The 18426-nt window shown below is 48.3% G+C and overlaps 1 protein-coding gene across 1 annotated transcript in view; it reads left to right on the top strand.

The window, feature by feature from the left end:
• Positions 1-234: 234 nt before the first annotated feature.
• The window catches only part of UNC5B (unc-5 netrin receptor B), a 388353-nt gene continuing 370161 nt past the window's right edge, over positions 235-18426 (top strand). Inside the window, exon 1 of the mRNA XM_078643253.1 lies at positions 235-996. Coding sequence (XP_078499379.1) covers positions 933-996 — 64 coding nt within the window. The 5' untranslated portion in view covers positions 235-932. The remainder of the gene's footprint in view (positions 997-18426) is intronic.

The raw sequence follows: 18426 nt of genomic DNA, 5'->3' as shown, positions 1-18426 counted from the left end.
AGGGAGGCATGGCGAAGGGAAGATAGAAACGCAGAGGCTGGCTGAAGCGGTTCTGCTCCTGTCGCTGGAGTGGGAGAAGCCGAGTGTCGCCGCTTCCATACAGAAGTGCAGAGTATCCGCCCGTCGCGCTCCCCTTCGCTCCCCGCCCTTCTTTGCGCCCGAGCCTCCGCCCCTCTCACTCCCCCTGGCGCCCCCTCCCAGCCTGCTTCTCCTGGGCTGGAATCCTTGCCTGGCAGTGTGGCAGGAGGCAGGGCAAGGGGAAGATGCGAGAGCCCTGCTAGCGAGGACCAGAGCATCCACCGCGACGCCAGAGTGCCCTGCCAGCGGGCACAGAGCGGGCTGCGCCCTGTGGGTCCGTCACCAGCATCCAGGCACCCCACCAGAGTCCAGGACCCAGGAGAGCGCACGGGGCACACCTCAGGAGGCGAGTGCGGGGCATCGCTGCCAGGGGCACAGAGTGGGTGCGCCCCGTGGGTCCAGCTCTCCACCAGAGTCCAGATCCCAGGAGAGCGGAGCGCACGGGGCACACTTCAGGGGGCGAGTGCGGGGCATCGCTGCCAGGGGCACACGCATCTCTGGGGGAGCGGCAGAGGGATGTGTCGGACTGGACTCCACGGCACCGAGATGGGGTCCGGGCTTTGACCAGGAGGGACAGGGTCTCCGGTGGACCCGAGGTCTGGCACTTTTCCCTCTGGGATCCTCTCGGGCGCTGAGGCAGGAGCCCGGGTGCGCTGTGGGATTCATCTGCAGGAGTTATTCATTCACTCATCCTCGGAGCAGGGAGGCCGCGGCGGCACTCTGGGGGCAGCAGGGTAGCCTGGCCGCTCGGCCCTGGACCGGGCACCGCCGGACTCCACGGAGCTTTAGCGCCTGGACCTGGAAGGGACCGGACCCGGGAGCGGTGGAGAGGCCGGGGCTCGGCCGAGGCAGCGATGCCTTCCGCAGCCCGGACGCTGCTGCTGCTGCTGAGCTGCGCGCTTGGAGCCTACGGGGCAGGTAAGACACGAGGCGCTATACCCCGAGCACACGCGCCGTCCCGCCTGCCAGTGTTTACTCCTTCCTTCGCAGGCTGTGGGGCTGCGTGGGGAGCACGAGACGCCCAACTGGAGCACTTAAGCCAACACCAGCAGACACCACACACGATCAATACTGACACTTCTACCAGCCAGCACACCCGGGAACTCAACCAAGGGGGAACTACTAAAAACAGCAACACACTGGCTTTACTCTGCCAGTGTTTACATCCGTGACTCCGCTGTGCCTCGGGCCACGTCTAGGCTGGCATATCAAAAAGAAGTTCAAGTTCAAGTTCGGGCATTTATATAGCGCACTACTCACCCAGAGGGTCTCAAGGCGCTTGGGTAGGGGGTTCATTATTTGTCGAATAGCCAGGTTTTAAGTTCTTACAGCAACAGGACTAGCCTGTTTGGGCAATAGTTAAACTCCTGTCCACTGTGGGTTCTGAGTGACCCTAGAATCTTCGCAGACAGGGGCTTAACCGGCACACGCACACTGGCCACGGGCACACGCACACTGGCCACCGACACACGCACACTGGCCACGGGCACACGCACACTGGCCACCGGCACACGAACACTGGCCACGGGCACACGCACACTGGCCACCCGCACACGCACACTGGTCACCGGCACACGCACACTGGCCACATTCTGCCCGCATGTGCAGATGGGTTTGTGGGACACTCCAAAATAAGCAGAAGGCAGCAAACACCTAAATGCACAAACTTCAGCAATGTGACCCCCTTGATGTCTCTGCGCAGATAATCCAGCATTTGTATTCAAAAGCAGCAACCTAAAAGTGCTCTAATAACATTCCCACGTCACATTTCACGTGCGGGCCGCCTTTGGATTTATAAATAGGAAGATTCATATTAAAATAAACAACCCCTCGTCACATCCTGGCAGCATTTATGTATGTGTCCCCTTTGGCTCGCTGCTAGTCATACTTCATGTGTTATTTATGTTCTCTGTTGACTTGCTTGGAAGACACTTTTTATGATTTGTATAGCCCACAATTCAAACGTAAATAACAATCTATTTGTAGATACGCCAGAGCCGAGCTGCCCCGTTTAGCACAGAAGTCGTGCAAGAATTACATCAAACAAGCACGAATAATCCAGCTGATTTCCCGGTGTTTTTTTTAACCATTAGTTATTTTTCTTCAACGATTGACTGATACAGATCTCAGGAAGTTTGTAGCCAGTTACTAACACGAATATACACTTTTAATCCCCATTTTCTTTAAAAAGTAATACGCAATAGTGACATTTAAATGTAAATGTTCTCTGGAAATGTTACTTTAAAAAGTTCAGACATTCTTAATTTTAAACAGCTGTTCTGGAGTGGGTAACTCAGGGTGTGCGGCCTGTGCTGCTCTCCGGTCTTCCCGAAGTCAGCATTGCTTGGCACCTTGGTTTAATGGGCCGGGAAGTGGCCCGTTATGAGCGGCCTCCTGACTCAGAGTCTACGAAAGGAATCATTCGGCTCTGGCCGCTGGCGGTGGCTGAGTCGTCCCCACCCGGTGGCAGGTGGCTGTTTGCCGTGTGCGCGTTGGGGTGATTTGCCGGCAGGTGGCTGTTGGCCGTGTGCGCGTGGGGGTGCTTTGCCGGAATCCTGTCCCGCAGGGCTCCGGGACAGACCATGACCCGTCCGCGATCAGTCGTGCCCCCCCTCTCAAGGCCTGTCTCTGGCCCTCTCCACACATCGCCTAATTGCAGCTCTTTTTTCAGTTATCTGGCTGAATACGGTTGCTGTGTGGAGCAGACAGTAATTGAACTAATTGCCGTATTTATCCTCTCGCATTATCCATCGCTTGGTGTGCGTCTGGCTATGTGTGTGCGCCAGTTTGTTGGTACGCGTGTGGCAGGCAGTGGGCGCTTGTCTGTCTGTCTGTGTCCCTGTGTTTATTTCTGCATCCTATATTGTGGTACGTCCGATACAGGTCTGTCCACACCTTGCTGTGCGTCGGCCCAATTGTGTTGAGTGTTTGTGCTCGCATACAGTCTGTGTTTGCATGTAAACAGCAGAGAGCACAAACCCTGCCTTTCAGTGTTTTCTTTAGGTGTCGCCATACATTGGCTGCAAGTTCACTTTTGACAACATGTCTGTTTTTTAAAACAACACAAGGCGCTCTTCCTTGGAGCCCAGTTTCTGAGTTTATAAAGTTCGAGCGATTCGGGGGCTGGCGTAAAACAAACCCCGAGGGGCAACCACTGTGACTGGAAAGGTCTTTCGTCTGTTTTAGGTTTGTGGGTGTTTGAAGGGACCCTACGCGTTTTGGGAGCGGGCAATGGGGCTTCAGGGGGCGAAAGGGGATTGTTGGGCACCACGTGTTTGTGAGCAGTGGGGAAGTTCTGCTGTTCCATAAGGACGTGTTACTGTGTTCGTCCCACTGCGGCCTCAGTGGGAATACTTTATGTATAGCGCTTCATCCCTCAGTTCTGCGGTTTCTAAGTGCTGTAAATAAGACGCCACCGCTTCCCCGTTTATAGAAAGTACACAGCGGCTAAGGAGTTGGGCGAAAGGCTAGTGTGTCATGTTGTGTTCATGTGTTTTTTTTTTACCTGCCCATCCCAAGGTAGCTGTGTACCTGATAGCAGGGGTTCAACGCATTGTTGGGGGAAGGAGAGTTTAAGATGGAAAGGGAAGCTTCACCCAGCCGCAACAAATCAGTGGGTCAAAGCGTGTGCTGCAGAGACCAGTGCACGACCTTATAAGTCAAATGCCAATGTCTGGCCGCTTCCTTCACTTTTTCAAGTGCAGGCTCCAGGATAATAGATTTGTAGCAATCTGCAAAGCGCATTCGGACTCGGGAGGGAACAGGGCGTGATCTGTCGTTGCTGCGACGGAGTAGGTGTTATGCACTGAGTAAATCCATCATTGGGCTGTGACATTATATTAATTAATTACAAACCGCTGATTCTGGGGCAGGGCGTGACCAGTTCATAACCCGCCACTAAGCGCAGGGCCCGGTCCGCCGACAGCCCGCGACGCGTGCAGTAAACAGGACAAACAGAGCGCAAAGCAAGGGACTCGTTTTACAAGCCGGACACTGCTGCGGTATGGCTGCCCTGTGGGCTGTGCGCCTGCTGCAGCGGCCTCTGTACCTTTAAGGTCCGACCCCTCCTCAGCCTTTAGGCCTTGTAGGTTTGATGAAGGGAAGACGGTTGAAATGGGTTATCATGTCAGCGCGCAACGGCTTCAGGGGTGTCACGGGTCCTACTGCAAGCATGGGAAATTGAGAGCGAAATACCGCAATTATCCAAATTCAGTGCTTCGGTGCAGCCCACCTGGCAGGCTGGCACACTTTTGGTAGCTCCTTAGAAACATTTCCGGGGCGCTATATGAAGGGCCAGGGCCGGAATGTCTCAGGGTCAGCAGATAACTAAACCAAAGGCGAGATTAAGCGCCCAGTTACCTAAACTGTAGTCTTCAGAGCCCTTCGGGCAGGTACATATGTTTGGGTAACAAAATACCTCCTGGAAACAGATGGCAGGTTTGGAGGGGGGGGGGGGTCTGTGCTCCTTCGGAGCCCGGGCTCCTGGATGTGAAACCCTATAATGGGGTTTGACAGGAAAGCTCGCTGCTCCGCGACCTCGCTTAATTGTAAGACTGCCAGAGACTTGGAGATAATGAAGGGGGCTCGAGGGAAGCGGTGGAGGGGGAGCGGGAGGGGTGCTGGCGGCCGCCGACCCAGGAGCACCGAGGGATCCGCTCTCTGGCTGTGGGGAGTCGCGGTTCTGCCGCCCAGGACTGCTGCTACGTTTTATTAAAATGATACACGGATAGGACTGCTGCTGCTGTCTCATTTTGGGTGCAACCCCCCCCCCTCCTATAAGTGCTGGCACTTTCTGATTCATCACCCCGGTCAGAAGTGCAGGCACTTTCTTATTGAAAGTAATGACTGTCATGTAAACAAAGGTGCTGAAAATTGCTGCTGGCTCCGTATGATTCACAACCCTGCTCAAAATACAGGTGCCGTCCTAAGGTATACACACTGTAGACAGAAGTACCGGCGGTGGCCTAATTAAAATGCATACATTTTAGACTAAAGGGCTTGCAGTGTCATATTAAAATCTGCACAGTAACTGAAGTGCTTGTAGTGCCATGTTAAAAGTATACACAGACCCAAGTGCTGGCGAGTGCAATTACAATATGCGCATAGACTCAAGTGATGGTGTTGTCCTATTAAAAATACAGTCAGGCACCCTGCTCAGAAGCGCCAGTTTATCCAATGAACAGTGCAACCTTCCTCAAAGGTGCTGATGCAGTCTGAAATAAATGCCTCCTAAGTGCTGGTGCTGTTGCAGTACCCGAAAACGCTCAGCTTCATCATTTCTGACTTCGGTCAATTTAAAAGTGCAGCAGCCGAGCTGAGAAGCACCCTGCCGTCTTACTGGAAGTACTGAGGCACTGACAAGAAGTAAAAGTAGAAAGCAAGCCAGATAAGGGAAAGTTCAGTACCAGTAAAAGTTAGAAGCTACCTTTAGATGTTAAAGTTCAGTATTAGTAAAAGTAGATTGCCACCATGACATGTTAAAAGTCAGTAACATTAAAAGTTAGAAGCCAGAATGAGATGTTAAAGTTCGGTACCAGTAAAAGTAAAAAGTCACCTTTGATAAGTGATAGTTCGATACTAGTAAAAGTAAAAAGCCACCATGTAATGTGATAGTACTCTCACATTAGAAATATAAGGAAAACTAGGCCCCTGGTGACAGGTTTGCCACTGAGGAAGTACCGATAGCACTACCGCCTACAACACAGTAATGCTGCCCACCCCTCTCTTTCCCCTAAACCCCCTACAAACATATAGGAAAACATCTAGATTGAAGAAAGGATTTATTTATTTATTTTATTTTTATTTATTTAGAAGTTTTCTATAGCGCTAACAAGACCCGAAGGTATCAGAGCGCTTCACAGTAGAGGGCATGAAAAAGAGAACATGAAACAAACCCAATAAAAGCAATCGGCGAGAGACAATTTGGAAAGAAGAAAAGTTCGGACAGCAGGGCTTCTCGGTACTGGATTCAACAATACCGCATGGATTCTGAGACGTTTGCAGCTCCAAGTTATCCATAACCAAGGGAGCGGATAAGGCACAAGGATTTAAGTTGGCTCTTGAATTCTGCATAGGACGGTAGAGTTCTGATGTGCGGAGGGATGGCGTTCCATATTTTGGGGGCATTTCCTGAGAAAGAGCAGTCCGCAGTACTCTTCCTTCTGGTTTTTGGTAGGATGAGCAGCAGGGAATTAGAGCTTCTCAAATTTCTGGCTTGGCCTGCTTTTTTGAGCTTGTTAGCCAGGTATTCCGGTTTGCCGGTGTGGAGGGCCTTGTGGGTTAGGCAGGCCGTTCTGAAGGTACTTCGCATTTCCACAGGGAGCCATTCGAGTTCTTTGAGAGCCGGGGAGATGTGGTCATATTTTTTGCAGCCTGTGATCATTCTCGCTGCCGCGTGAAGTGTTGTTTTTAGTGGAGCCAGGTGCGATTTGGGGATGCCTGTTAGAATTGAGTTCCCATAGTCCAGTCTTGATTTAGAGACAGTGCAGTGTTGCCACACAACCAGAAAGCACCAGTGATGTGTCTTGCTGTTTTCAAAAGTCTGCATAGCCTATTCTTTATTTTTTGGGTCTTTAAATGCATAATGGAATCTGAGCCAGTTCTACGTTTTTGATTTTCATTTGGTTTTAACATAATGTAATTCCCAGCTACTTCCATCAACCCACCAGAGCGGGGAGCCCGCTTAGGTGTACTCAACTAGACTACCCTGCTTCTATTACAAAGCTCCACACACTCTGCCCATGTTACCCATGCTTCTCACTCACGCTCTATAGATCGTTCCACTCCCTCACACTGCCTTTATGCAAGTGCTACAAGATCCTCGCTCTGCCTTATCCGTGTGCCTCAGTCTCCTCACACTATGTGACCCAGTCTAATCACATTGTCTCTCTGTAAGTCCCCAGATCCTCACACAGCCTATTCACGTGCCCCATGTTCCCCACCGTCTCTGTAGGTTTTCAGCTTTTGGTTAACACACTTTTGCCAAACAAGCCTCATATGGCATCCGAGTATGGGCACCCTATCTGCATGGACTGGGATTTCCCTGACTGAATGAAGTCTAGTGGCACCGTGTTTGGTCCTTGAAGATGTATTTCAATGTTTTACCTTACAGGGTTCAGGACTGGTTCAGAGGGCCCAATAGGATGAATCTAATCACTGACATCCTCATAGTGGTTTCTTTGTGGACGCAGTTTAAGTAACCAGTGCTTCTCGCATTGTCCGCCCCAGAGCACTCAAGGTCCCCAGGTCCAAGTGAGAGAAACTAAATCCATTGCAGGGTTTTACGTTTCATTCCAGCACATGTAGCCATGATATATGAGGTAAACCTACCGCTGGCACTCCTCGTGATTTATTAATCGAGAGGGCCAGGCCCTGAATTGTGGAACGTGAAGCTTAAAGATATTGAAGATTTCACAATCTCCAGGAAAGTGTTTAAAGCCTGTAATTTAGCAGTCATTCTGGGTGAAGGGGCTTTGAGCTGCTAGGGGACTGGAAGAACTATCTTGTGTGTCAAGTTTACGTTTCATCTGGAAAATCCTCGAGACTACGTCAGATGGGCACTGGACTAGAGTGTCACTATTGCCAGCGCCGTTGATCCTGAGGTACAGCTGCACATCTTTGTGCAAGGTAGTAGACAGAAACTTTAAAAAGCCGCTCTCTGAACCGAAACAAGTGAGCCAGAGCCTACCTAGAAGAACTTCCTTGTCACTTACATCTAAGCACCTATCCATTCACCCCATCATCCTTCCACCCACCCTCAGGTACCTACCATTTTACCAATACATTCTGCAATCCATTAATTCATCTTTTCATCCATCATTTAATCTTTGACCACTCCATTCACCAAACATTCCATCCATCAGCTATGCATACATCCATCCATCCCTCCACCTATCAGTTGACTTACCCAGCCAGCAATAAAGCAATAAATCCATCAATTGATCCCTTCACCCACCCATCCTCTCAGATTTCCATTTACTCTACCATTCCTTCACCCACATCAACCCATACCCAGCCGTCCTCCTATCCTCTTCCACTCACCCACTCATCCATTCTCTCACCCATCAATCCACCCACCCTTTCACCCACCCACTCATCCATCCATCCTTTAGCCTCCCACCCTTACACACACTCATCCTTCTACCCACCCTTTCACTCATTCAGAAATCCACGCATCCATTCATCCTTCTTTCGCTTTTCTATCAACCCATCTTTCTTCCTTATAGCGTTAACTCTGAGGAGTTTTTATCTGACAAATCCGAGACAGAAGAGGCCCACAAAGAACTCCAACCTCCCTGTAGCTACTACAGTGGCGGTTTCACGACGCCCGTCTTCCTCCAGTGGTGGAAATCAATATCGGAGTTGGACAGGATCTCACCCATGGGTGAGGAATGGTAGTTTGAGAAACGCAAAAGAAATAGCTGTGGGTGTGGCTTGAAGATACTAGTCTTAAAGCATTTTGTTCCTTTGGACAGTCTTTTTGACAGACAGTTGAGTAGCAAGCCTTCTATGCCTCTTTTGGCATAAAAGTACTCTGATGCCAAGGAGGCCTGCTTACTATTTATAAAGATATACGTCTACAAAAATAAAACAGTTTTAGTGGTCGATAGTTTTGAAGGCACCAGACCTGATCAGCTGTATTATTATTAACATGTGATGTTACCCTAAAACAATCATAGAATCATGCTAGGGACAGATCTAAATTGGTGTAGTCCCAGTAACTAGTCCATGCATGACGTCATGCAGAACGGATTCTGCTAGCTCGTGACGTCAGGGAAAGAGCGACGCAGGAGGCGTCACTGGCCTCAGTGCGACATTTCATGGGCCATAAACGAACAAGTCCCAGCGGCTGGCAGCCCTCGCAGGAATGCGCCGGCAGAGCACAGTAAACTTTATGTGTCTTGGCAGATACTCCATAAAAATGTAAATGGAGGAATAAGTGGAGCAGGAGCGGCCTCAGCTCGGTTACCGCGAGGGAACGAGGCTGCGGGCACCGGCCCTGCGAGGCGAGGAGCGAGGCGAACAAAAGACACATTCATGGTTAATTAACGGGGCTGGGAAGCAATGAAACTAAACAGAACTGGAAGAGAGACAAGAGGCGAGCCGGCGTTTCCAGGCAGTTCCAGTTTTCGGCAAGGCCTCCTCCGTGCTGCACAACACTTGGCAAGAATTCCAAACCCCGTGTTCTTGCCATGCCATTAATGCTTGTAACAGCGACTGTATACATACATAGATATATACCATTTCCTTTCTTTAGTAGCCTGCCCCTTGCTTAGTCACTCCACCTTTAGCCTAACGCGTTTCACATCAGCGAACTTTGTGGGGGTGTATATTGAAAGAGGCCTCTTTTGTTGACTTTTCTAGTCTTTGTTCTCAGACTGGAACATTTATTAGTTTGGAATTTAATTATGTAGAAATGGGGACAAAAATATGTAGCATTGTGTGCTGGTGGCTCAGTGGACTAATGCACCCACTGTAAGGAACTCTGTTGGACCTCATGGTCACAGGTTCAAATCCCGGCTGGTCCACTCAGCCTTTCATCCATCTGAGGTCGATAAATTGAGTACCATTGAGTTGGGTAACAATACACGTCTGTTATTCAGTTCCAAGAGACCCAGTTGGGGTGAACGTGCGCTTTACAAAATACGCATATCGTGTTAAATTGTGTGGCAAGTAAAGCCAATTAATCGGCAAACAAAGTATGCAACATGTAATGGTAATGAAGGTAAATTATGTGTCACGGTCTCGGGCATTCTCTAGAAATTGTAACATTTTAAAATAGAAATGCAAAAGGTATAAGTATACTGACATATGTAGGTTTCTTCAAACAAAACTATCCACAAGCCGCATCGATTGAACCTATTATTCACCAACCAAAGACTGCTTTTCCTTGCATAAAGCACAATGCCATTTTATTAGCACGTCCCTTTCTATTCCTGGCAGTAAAATGGATGGTGTGAAATTATCCAGCGAATGATCCTGTAGAAAACAAGCTGACTTCTACACACGTCTGGTAATAGAAAGAATGTTGCCGATTTATTCAACGTCTCTTGGCCTCACCCACGACATCAACATTTTATGCACTGGCCCTTTTGAACATAAACAGGTAAAAGTAGAAATGGGGGGGGAGGGGGTCGAGAAGAAGCGCCTGTGGGGCTTGTAGGAATAAAAGTAGCAGGGGATGTGTCCTTGGGTCCAGTGAACTGGTCAGAATGAGGTGTGAGGTAAACAGGAGATGGTAAGGTGGTGCGAGGGGAAGAGTGATTGGGTGTAACATTGGCCCCTGCAGTGCAGTGGGCCCCACCCTCCAGGGACCCCTCATTAATGCTCAGGAGTAGGAATATCTGTGACACATGGGAGTCTCAGGAGCCCCTCAACATATTATGTACGTGCCCCACCATTTTGCATTGTACAACTGAAGAGTGTGGAGGGAACAGGAAAGCGGGAGTGCGAAAGAGGGCGAACGTGGATTGTGAGGAAGTGTCAAGTATGTATCTAGCGCGTGCGGCCACAGAGGGCCTGTTCAAGCAAGGACACACCGAGAGAAAGGTTACAGGCGCCAAATTACATTAATTTCCCATTGACTGAATAAGTCAAGGTCTTCAGAAACATCTATGACTGCCTGACAGTTAAAATGTCTGTGAAATGGCCCATTCATCACAGCCTCCCGTCTCATCAGCCCTGCCCTTGTTACCCGTAAGCACATAGGACCTACTTTATGGATCCATCTACACATGAGCTCCCTTGCGCGTCCCCGTGTCTCACGTCCCAAGGTACAAAGTCTCTCGCGAGTTCACTAACTCGTGCTCGTGCTGAAGGCACACTCCAGAGTCAGTAATGGTCTCAGATGGAACACTCTCCACAGCACAGACCCACCCACACCTTCTCATGGAGCCCAGGAGCCGTACAGCGCGTACTGGAGAGCGAGTGTTCCCGGACTGAGACTACCTTCATTCTGAGGGTCTCCTCACCTCAGCATGCAGAAAACTCTGAGGTGCGTTGGCGGCAAGGGGTAGAAGAGGTTGATGCCCACTGTAGAGCGATTTCCTGCCACTGCTCTTCCTTGTCACACTCCCAACAACACTACTCGTACACACACCTGAGTTCGCCTGGGATACATTGGACGTCAGAGTGGGATAACATGGAGCACATGGACTGAGTGTAGGTACTTTAGTGTACAGCAACGGAGTACCGATCTTGTGAAACATTGACCGGATGTAGTACCGTACAGCCCAGCAACTGAGTACAGAGCTAGAGGAACACAGACCAGGTGTAGTACTTTACTGCACAGCAAAGGAGTACAGAGCTAGAGGATCACAGACCAGGTGTAGTACTTGCACAGCAAAGGAGTACAGAGCTTGTGGAACATATTCTATTGTATTCTGTAGTTTTTGTATAGCGCATGGCTACCCAAAGGCTTATCAGCGCTATTTGCAGCTACCGAATAACGACCACCATGTGACACTATTTCTTGAACAGCCAGGTCTTCAAGGCTTTGCGGAATGGGAGTTCCTGATCCAGCTGACGTAGCTGCTGAGGGAGAGAGTTCCTGAGCTTGGGTGCCAGATAGGACGTAGTGCGTCCACCTCAGTGTGAGCTCAGAATCCTGGGGACCTTCAGTAGGTGGGCAGAGGCTGATCTAAGATACCTGCTAGGTACAAAGGGGAAAATCAGTGAGCGTAGTAGTGGAGGACTTCTGCTATTGATTTCCCTATGGATGATGCATAGGGACTTGAACTGCACTCTGTGCTCCACCAGAAGCCAGCGAAAATCCCCAAGAGCTGTAGTAGCTGGCTGGTATCTAGGTGTGTCTGTGAGGAGGCGAGCCGCCACGTTCTGTATAGTCTGCAACCTCTTTACCGCATAAGATGGTGAGCCGAGGTATAAAGCATCGCCATAATCTAGGCATCCTAGTACCAGAGCCTGGACAATAATTCTCCCTGCTGAGATAGGAAGGAGCTTAAGAACTTTCCTCAGTATCGTCAAGGTGCCATAACAGCTAGCTGAGGTTTCCTGGCCTGGTGTTCCATTGTAAATTTAGGGTCTAGCCACCATACTCCTAGGCTCTTTATTGGGCCTGTGGGGGTTGGTGGCTTACTTAGGCAGCCAGGGATGGATCTCGAGAGACTGCCCAAAGGGCTATTGTCCAACACCATGACTTTTGTTTTTTCTTCATTGACTTTTAGTTTGAAGCTGGCCATCCACCTGGCTACTGCTTGAAGGCACGGGGTAAGGGATAGGTGGTTGATCGTCTGATCTGGTGAGAAAGACATGACCAGCAGGGTGTCATCAGCATAGGACACCAGTAACAATCCAAGCGATTGCACCAGATTGGCAAGCTGGAGCACATACACATTAAAAAGAGTGGGGCTCAGGAAGGAGCCCTGGGGCACTCCAGAGCTCCTCCTGATCGGATCAAGGACCTGAAAGGACCGGTCCTTTAGGAAGCAGGAGAGCCCACCCAGGACTCTGTTCTTGATACCTACATTAGGGACTCTGAATTAGAATTGTACGGTCGATAGTATCAAAGACAGCACTTAGATAAAGAAGGAAATTGGCTGCGGAGCCGCCCTGATCTTGGAATTTTCTTAATTCTTCGACCACTGTCAACAGAGCACATTCTGGCTGTGTTGTGGTATGAACCCCATCTGAGTAGGGTGGAGTACTTCCTATTTTAACAGAAAGGCGGAGAGATTTCTGTTGACATGTTTTTCCAGGATCTTAGTGACTCCCGGGAGCAGAGAGATGAGCCTATAATTGTTCAGACAGAGGGAGTCCAGGGAGAGTTTCTTAAGGAGTGGTCTAACTATGGCATGCTTCCAAGACTGCCGGACCTCCCCACTTCCGAGAGAGGAATTTAGCAACATAGCGCAACGGATTTATCCAGGGACCCCAAGAGAGATCACTATTGGACCTACCTCCAAAATTGGATGTTAAAATACAATGTCCTATAATAATCTTGAAAATGTACAGACTAATCGTTGACACCATGATGCTGGAACGTAATGACTAGTCTTGGGAAAGCCCTGGCTCTATCTGCCACATAGGGCGAAACACATGTCGGCTGTTCTCTTTCCCTAATAACTTATTCTGCGAAATATAAAAAATGAGGGAAATGGATATAATCAAGTGGTGAATAAAAAGAACAATTCTCACATTCTTCTTGATTGTCTCATGTATGTAGAAGTGAGAAAACGTATTTTGCGACCTATATTCATAAAATATGACACAAGATTGAGAGCCCAAGCAATCAATGTATTGCTAAGAATGGAATATCTAGAAATAGCTATAGCTCTGGGTTACTACCTGAAAGAAATAAATCAAATGGTCGGGGAAAGCTCAAAGAAGTGCAGTGAGAAACCCCAGTTACCCTGTATTTAATAAAAGAAGAAGAGTAACTTTAGGCGGGACAAGTCCTATGGGTTTTAATATCTTTTAATCTCCTTACGGCAATGATGGACTGCTGAAGATAATGAACAGCCTTAATTCTAAAAGTCCAAGATGATTTAGTTTTTAAGCAGAATGTTCTGAATGTTTTTATATTTTTTTAAAGATTTAAAAAAAAAGCTGTGCATTGTTTTACCAATAATTAACTATGTATAACACCTTGAATTTTACTCGATTTTGTTTAAAGACTAAGGTCTAAATAATCAGAGTTTTTTTTTCTCTCTTTCTCACTCAAATCAACCTGGATTACTGTGTTGTATTTATATAAGGAATTACCCTACTGACCAGAATATATTCTTTGGAAAGGAGGAACATATGCTCACAACACCTCCCTTAAGAGTTTAGCAACCTTGTCAGCACAGGGACAATGCAGTCAGCTCCTTTTTGAAGGATATGACGGGGAGCTGGATCTAGAGGGCAGCCTGATTTGACGTAGACCGGGTGTATTATCTTATTGCACATCAACGGAGTACAGAGCTTGTGGAACACAGACTGGGTGCAGTACCTTACTGCACAACAAAGGAGTACTGAGCTTGCGGCACGTAGACCAGGTGTAGAACCTTCCTGCACAGTAATGAGGTAGAGATCTAAGGCAAATGCCCCAGAAGTGTTGAGTGTGAGGCGCATGGTCAGACAGAGAGAGGATCCTGGGACCCATGAGCAGACCGCGGAAGGAGCGTGAAGAGCTGTGGCGGCAGTGTGTCGCAGCTCGGGCCCAATGACAGTCTTCCTCAGGAGCTTTGGTGCAGGCCCAGATTGAGTGAATATTCCTTTTTGGGTTCAGTGAACTGCGGTGCGCAGTTTAAAATAACTTCATAGCGCTCGTTTGCAGATGTTGTCATCTTGTAGTCTGGATATTGGGACTTAAAAATATGAACTCCTGAGATTGTTGAGGTTGGGACATTTTCCCTCAGCCAGCGGTTGGGGTGCTGATGAAGTAACCACCAAGAAGGACTTGAACGGGGTTGTCTCCAGGTTGTTGAGCAGGGCGCGACGTGGAAGAGCTCGTGTTCTCAACACACGGTACAGAGAAGCAGCAAGCTCACAAGTGTGGTGGTTTGGCTTGGGTCTAGGGTACAGTGTATGCATAACGCAGCCCCCTGCAGTGCGGGGTCAAGCCCTCCAGGGGTCCTCCAGTCAGCCCAGGGTCAATGCATATCTGTGAGATATGGGAGCCCTACAAGCGCCTCACCACATTCTGCAGATATCATTTTGTCGAGGGTCACTGAGTGTATGAGGCTGCACTCGGAGTTGGACTGCCAGAGCAAGAACTTGAGCATGCTGACAGGAAGCAAAGACACATAGATGGAGAGGCATATTGCAACATGGAAAGACAGCATGGGATTTGGGGCACATGGGCAGCTAGTACAAGAACCCTGCAGCACACTCAAGTGGCATATGATTTAGGCACATTGAGCAGGGTGTGAGGAATCTTGGAGCACAGGGACAGCATGCCAGGTCTGTGGACCTATACGTCCATTTCTGTGTCATCGACATCTTGCCACCAGTGACTTACCTCTATTACAGTAGTAGTCATTGCTTCTGTATGTAACAGTTTGGACTTTGTCTTCTGTATTATAGGAAAGACGGCAGTATTCCTTTTACATTAGATTTGTTTTGTCTGTGTAATTCTCATGACTGATCAAGAACCCTTATGACTCTATAACAAATAATAATTTTTTTTAATATAAAAACCTCCTTGTGTTGCATGTCCTTGTTTTTCTAGCTAGTGTGGTAGCTATATACATGGACCTTCAATTATTCAATATTGGAAACTAATACAGCTACTGATGGTCACAGTCTGAATCTTAAATTTGAAGTATAGATTCCACATGCTGTATAATTTATCACCAAACAAAACCCTTGCTGGCCATTTCCATTTTACATATAAATCTGCCCAAGCCCGCAAGGGTATATTGGGTTACCCACCCCCTCTTTCTTCATAGGTCTGTGGGACAGCATGCCAGGTCTGTGGGGCACACGCCCTCAAAAGGCCTTTAGCTGACAGATCCCTCCATCTGCCACCTCTCCCTGCCACCGAAGTCCAGAAGTAAGTCAAATCAGCCGACACTGCACGAAAGTAAGCACTCTTGATTGATGCACCTGTTCTTAATTGTCATGCTATTCAGCACAACCGCACAGATCTCTAGCTGTGCCTTAATACTTTAAAAACAAACAAACTCCCACCCAGTCTATCCCAAGCACAGTTCACATGGGACCACAGTCTGGTCGCTGCATCTTTTCTGGGCGCTGCATAGTCACATTTACCTCACCCTCGCTTTATTATTAATTAATGCCCTCGCTCAGCCATGCCGATGAAGTTTCAGGAGGTCTCAGGGTCAGGACGGGACTGGTTACTTGAGATCTGAGTCAATGCTGTTCATTATATTAATGCATCAATAATGGAGTTCAAAGGTTTGGTTGCTGGGGTTGCTCCCATTTCACTTCCTGTCTTCTAAGCATTGAGCTGGCTCGAAGGTCACTTGGATGCCTGCTGGGACAACAACACGCGGAATGCCCTGCTCTACAGCCTGTGCAGAAAAGGCGTGCTGCCACGAGAGCATCTTTGATTCTGGACCAGCCTCAACATCTTTTCTGACGTCTGGGGACTGCCAATGAATGACTTCTGGACACCGGGGACCACCACCTAAGCAATTTCTACGATTTGAACCTCAAAACAATACACAAAACTACGGACATGTGTGTACTTCAAACAGATACACAAACAGGGCCGGACTGCAAAAACGGCCCCGTAACAAAAACGGCCCCCAGGGGCTCAAAACCGGCCCCCAGCCTTGCGGCGCACCAGGGGATTGCCCGGTGCCCACAACGGCCAGTCCGGGCCTGTACACAAATGACTTTATATTTTGTTTACTGTGCAGATACAAATATGCAAACATTTTGATGGGAAAGTTGGAACGTTTCAAAATGTGTATTTATTTCTAAAAGACAGAGAGATATGATAGGCTCTAGCCTATTGCTTTGTCTTTTTTGCTCCAAATACTTCCTTTTTGTTGGTGCCTTGGTCACCAATTGCCCATACCACTGTTAACCCTACCTGAGCTGCTTTCATGACTCAAGTTAAGGAAACAGTCACAGGCGCCCTCAGCGAGTGTAATGGACCCCCTGGGGTTTAATGGCCGCATATTAAGAACCACTGATCTATAGGATACTTCAAGCAGGATAGTGCATCGGAGCCTAGGTTAGCTTGTGAAGAGTCAGTCATATGTTAAGAGAGATTGCCGTGTGATTGGCTCTTCCACTGTGTTGGACTTAGCCCTCTCTGCAGATTCATCCCCAAACTTTTTGCCTTTACCTCTCCTGTTTTTTTAACCCGTTTTTGCTGGCTTTTGGGATTGTGTACTTTACCCCTACTAAACAGTGCTAACATGCTTGTGCTCACTCCTTAAACCATGGTAAAAGCGCCTTATACCCAATTGGCACATTTAATGTACTTATAAGTCCCTAGTCAAAGGGTACAACATGCACCAAAGGCCTTATACATTAATTGATATTATTGGGCCTGCAGCACTTATTGTGCCAGCCATTGTGGCCTGTGTGTATTTTTAAACTGCTAATTTGACGTGACAAAATAAACCTTTTTGCCAGGACTAAACCTTCCTTTTTCATACATATAAACCACCCCTGAAGTAGGCTTGAAACAGCACATACATAGGGCATTGTATTTAAAAAGCAGGACTTTTTTAAGTTTAACATGTCATAGTAGTTTAAAACTCCTAAATTCATTTTTCACTTCTGTATGGTCTACCTCTACTATAGGATAACATTGGTTGACCTTACTATATTTAATATGTGCTATTGTTTGACTGGGAATAGGTAGAACTGTCCTATTTATACTGAATTGTAATTTCAGATCCTTTTTAATAATAACATCAGATTACAATTGTGAAAATATCACTTTTAGAAAGTTGACATTTTCCCGTCCTAAACTTTCTGAGGCCTTCTATGAGGTTCCAGCTGCCTGGGCCTGTTGATTGCTCCCCCATCGGGAATGTGTATTTGTCCAAGACAGTGAACAGTTGGACCAGGGTGTAGCTGGGAGAGGGCCATCCTGCCAAAACGGGAGGGGCAGAGCTGCTCCATGTCCCATTTACATTTCAAAGAAGCTGCCTCAGCATACTCACCTAGAATTTGGCCCTGTGCAGGGAAGGAATGAAATTCCAGAAACATCTGTGGGTGGAAAACTCCACAAGTTTCTTCCACTTCAAAGCTGGCACCAGATATGAATAGTGGACCCATAGACCAACTCTTGAGTACACACCTGGACCTGCGGAAGACTACAGAAGGACTGCATTGTACTCCAGAAAATTGCCCTGCTGCTTGAGGCTTGCTTTGTTTTTTAGAAGCCTGCACTGCTGCTTGAGGGCCTCCTTGTTTCTCTGAGGACTGCACTGCTGCTACCAAAGAACTTCCCTGCTCTTGGAGGCCTGCCTTGCTGCTTGTAGGACTGAGGACCATCTCTTTAACCCAAGAGGGACTCCAAGGGTCAGTCAGTTGGCTGACCTCCAGTACTGAGCTACAGAGACATAGCAAGCTTCAGAGGCCTCCCTGTAACTGCCCAGCTGAAGTACAGCAACTGGACCTGCATGAACCCTGTTGGCCTCTGATGAAGTGGATTCCTGATCCCCAAGAGGTGCCTCCCAGGTCCTGGACCCTTGGCTGGCATCAGTTGAGCTCCTCCTGTGAAATCTTTAACTTACGAACTCTGCGTGCTGTACTTTAAGAAGGTACGTTTTTCAGTGAGACTAACCAAGTCCCTATATCCAGGCCGCACTATATCTCGGTCGGCCTGATCTTGTTACATTGTCCCTGTCTAGCGCGGCCAGATACCCACATTTAGGGCTTTCTCCTTCTTAATGTTATTTTTACTTAAACATTTAA

The sequence above is a fragment of the Lissotriton helveticus genome, chromosome 5_1 (genome assembly GCF_964261635.1).
Source record: "Lissotriton helveticus chromosome 5_1, aLisHel1.1, whole genome shotgun sequence".
NCBI lineage: Eukaryota > Metazoa > Chordata > Amphibia > Caudata > Salamandridae > Lissotriton > Lissotriton helveticus.
The sequence above is the reverse complement of the archived record's forward strand: the minus strand, read 5'-3'. Positions and strand labels throughout refer to the sequence as shown.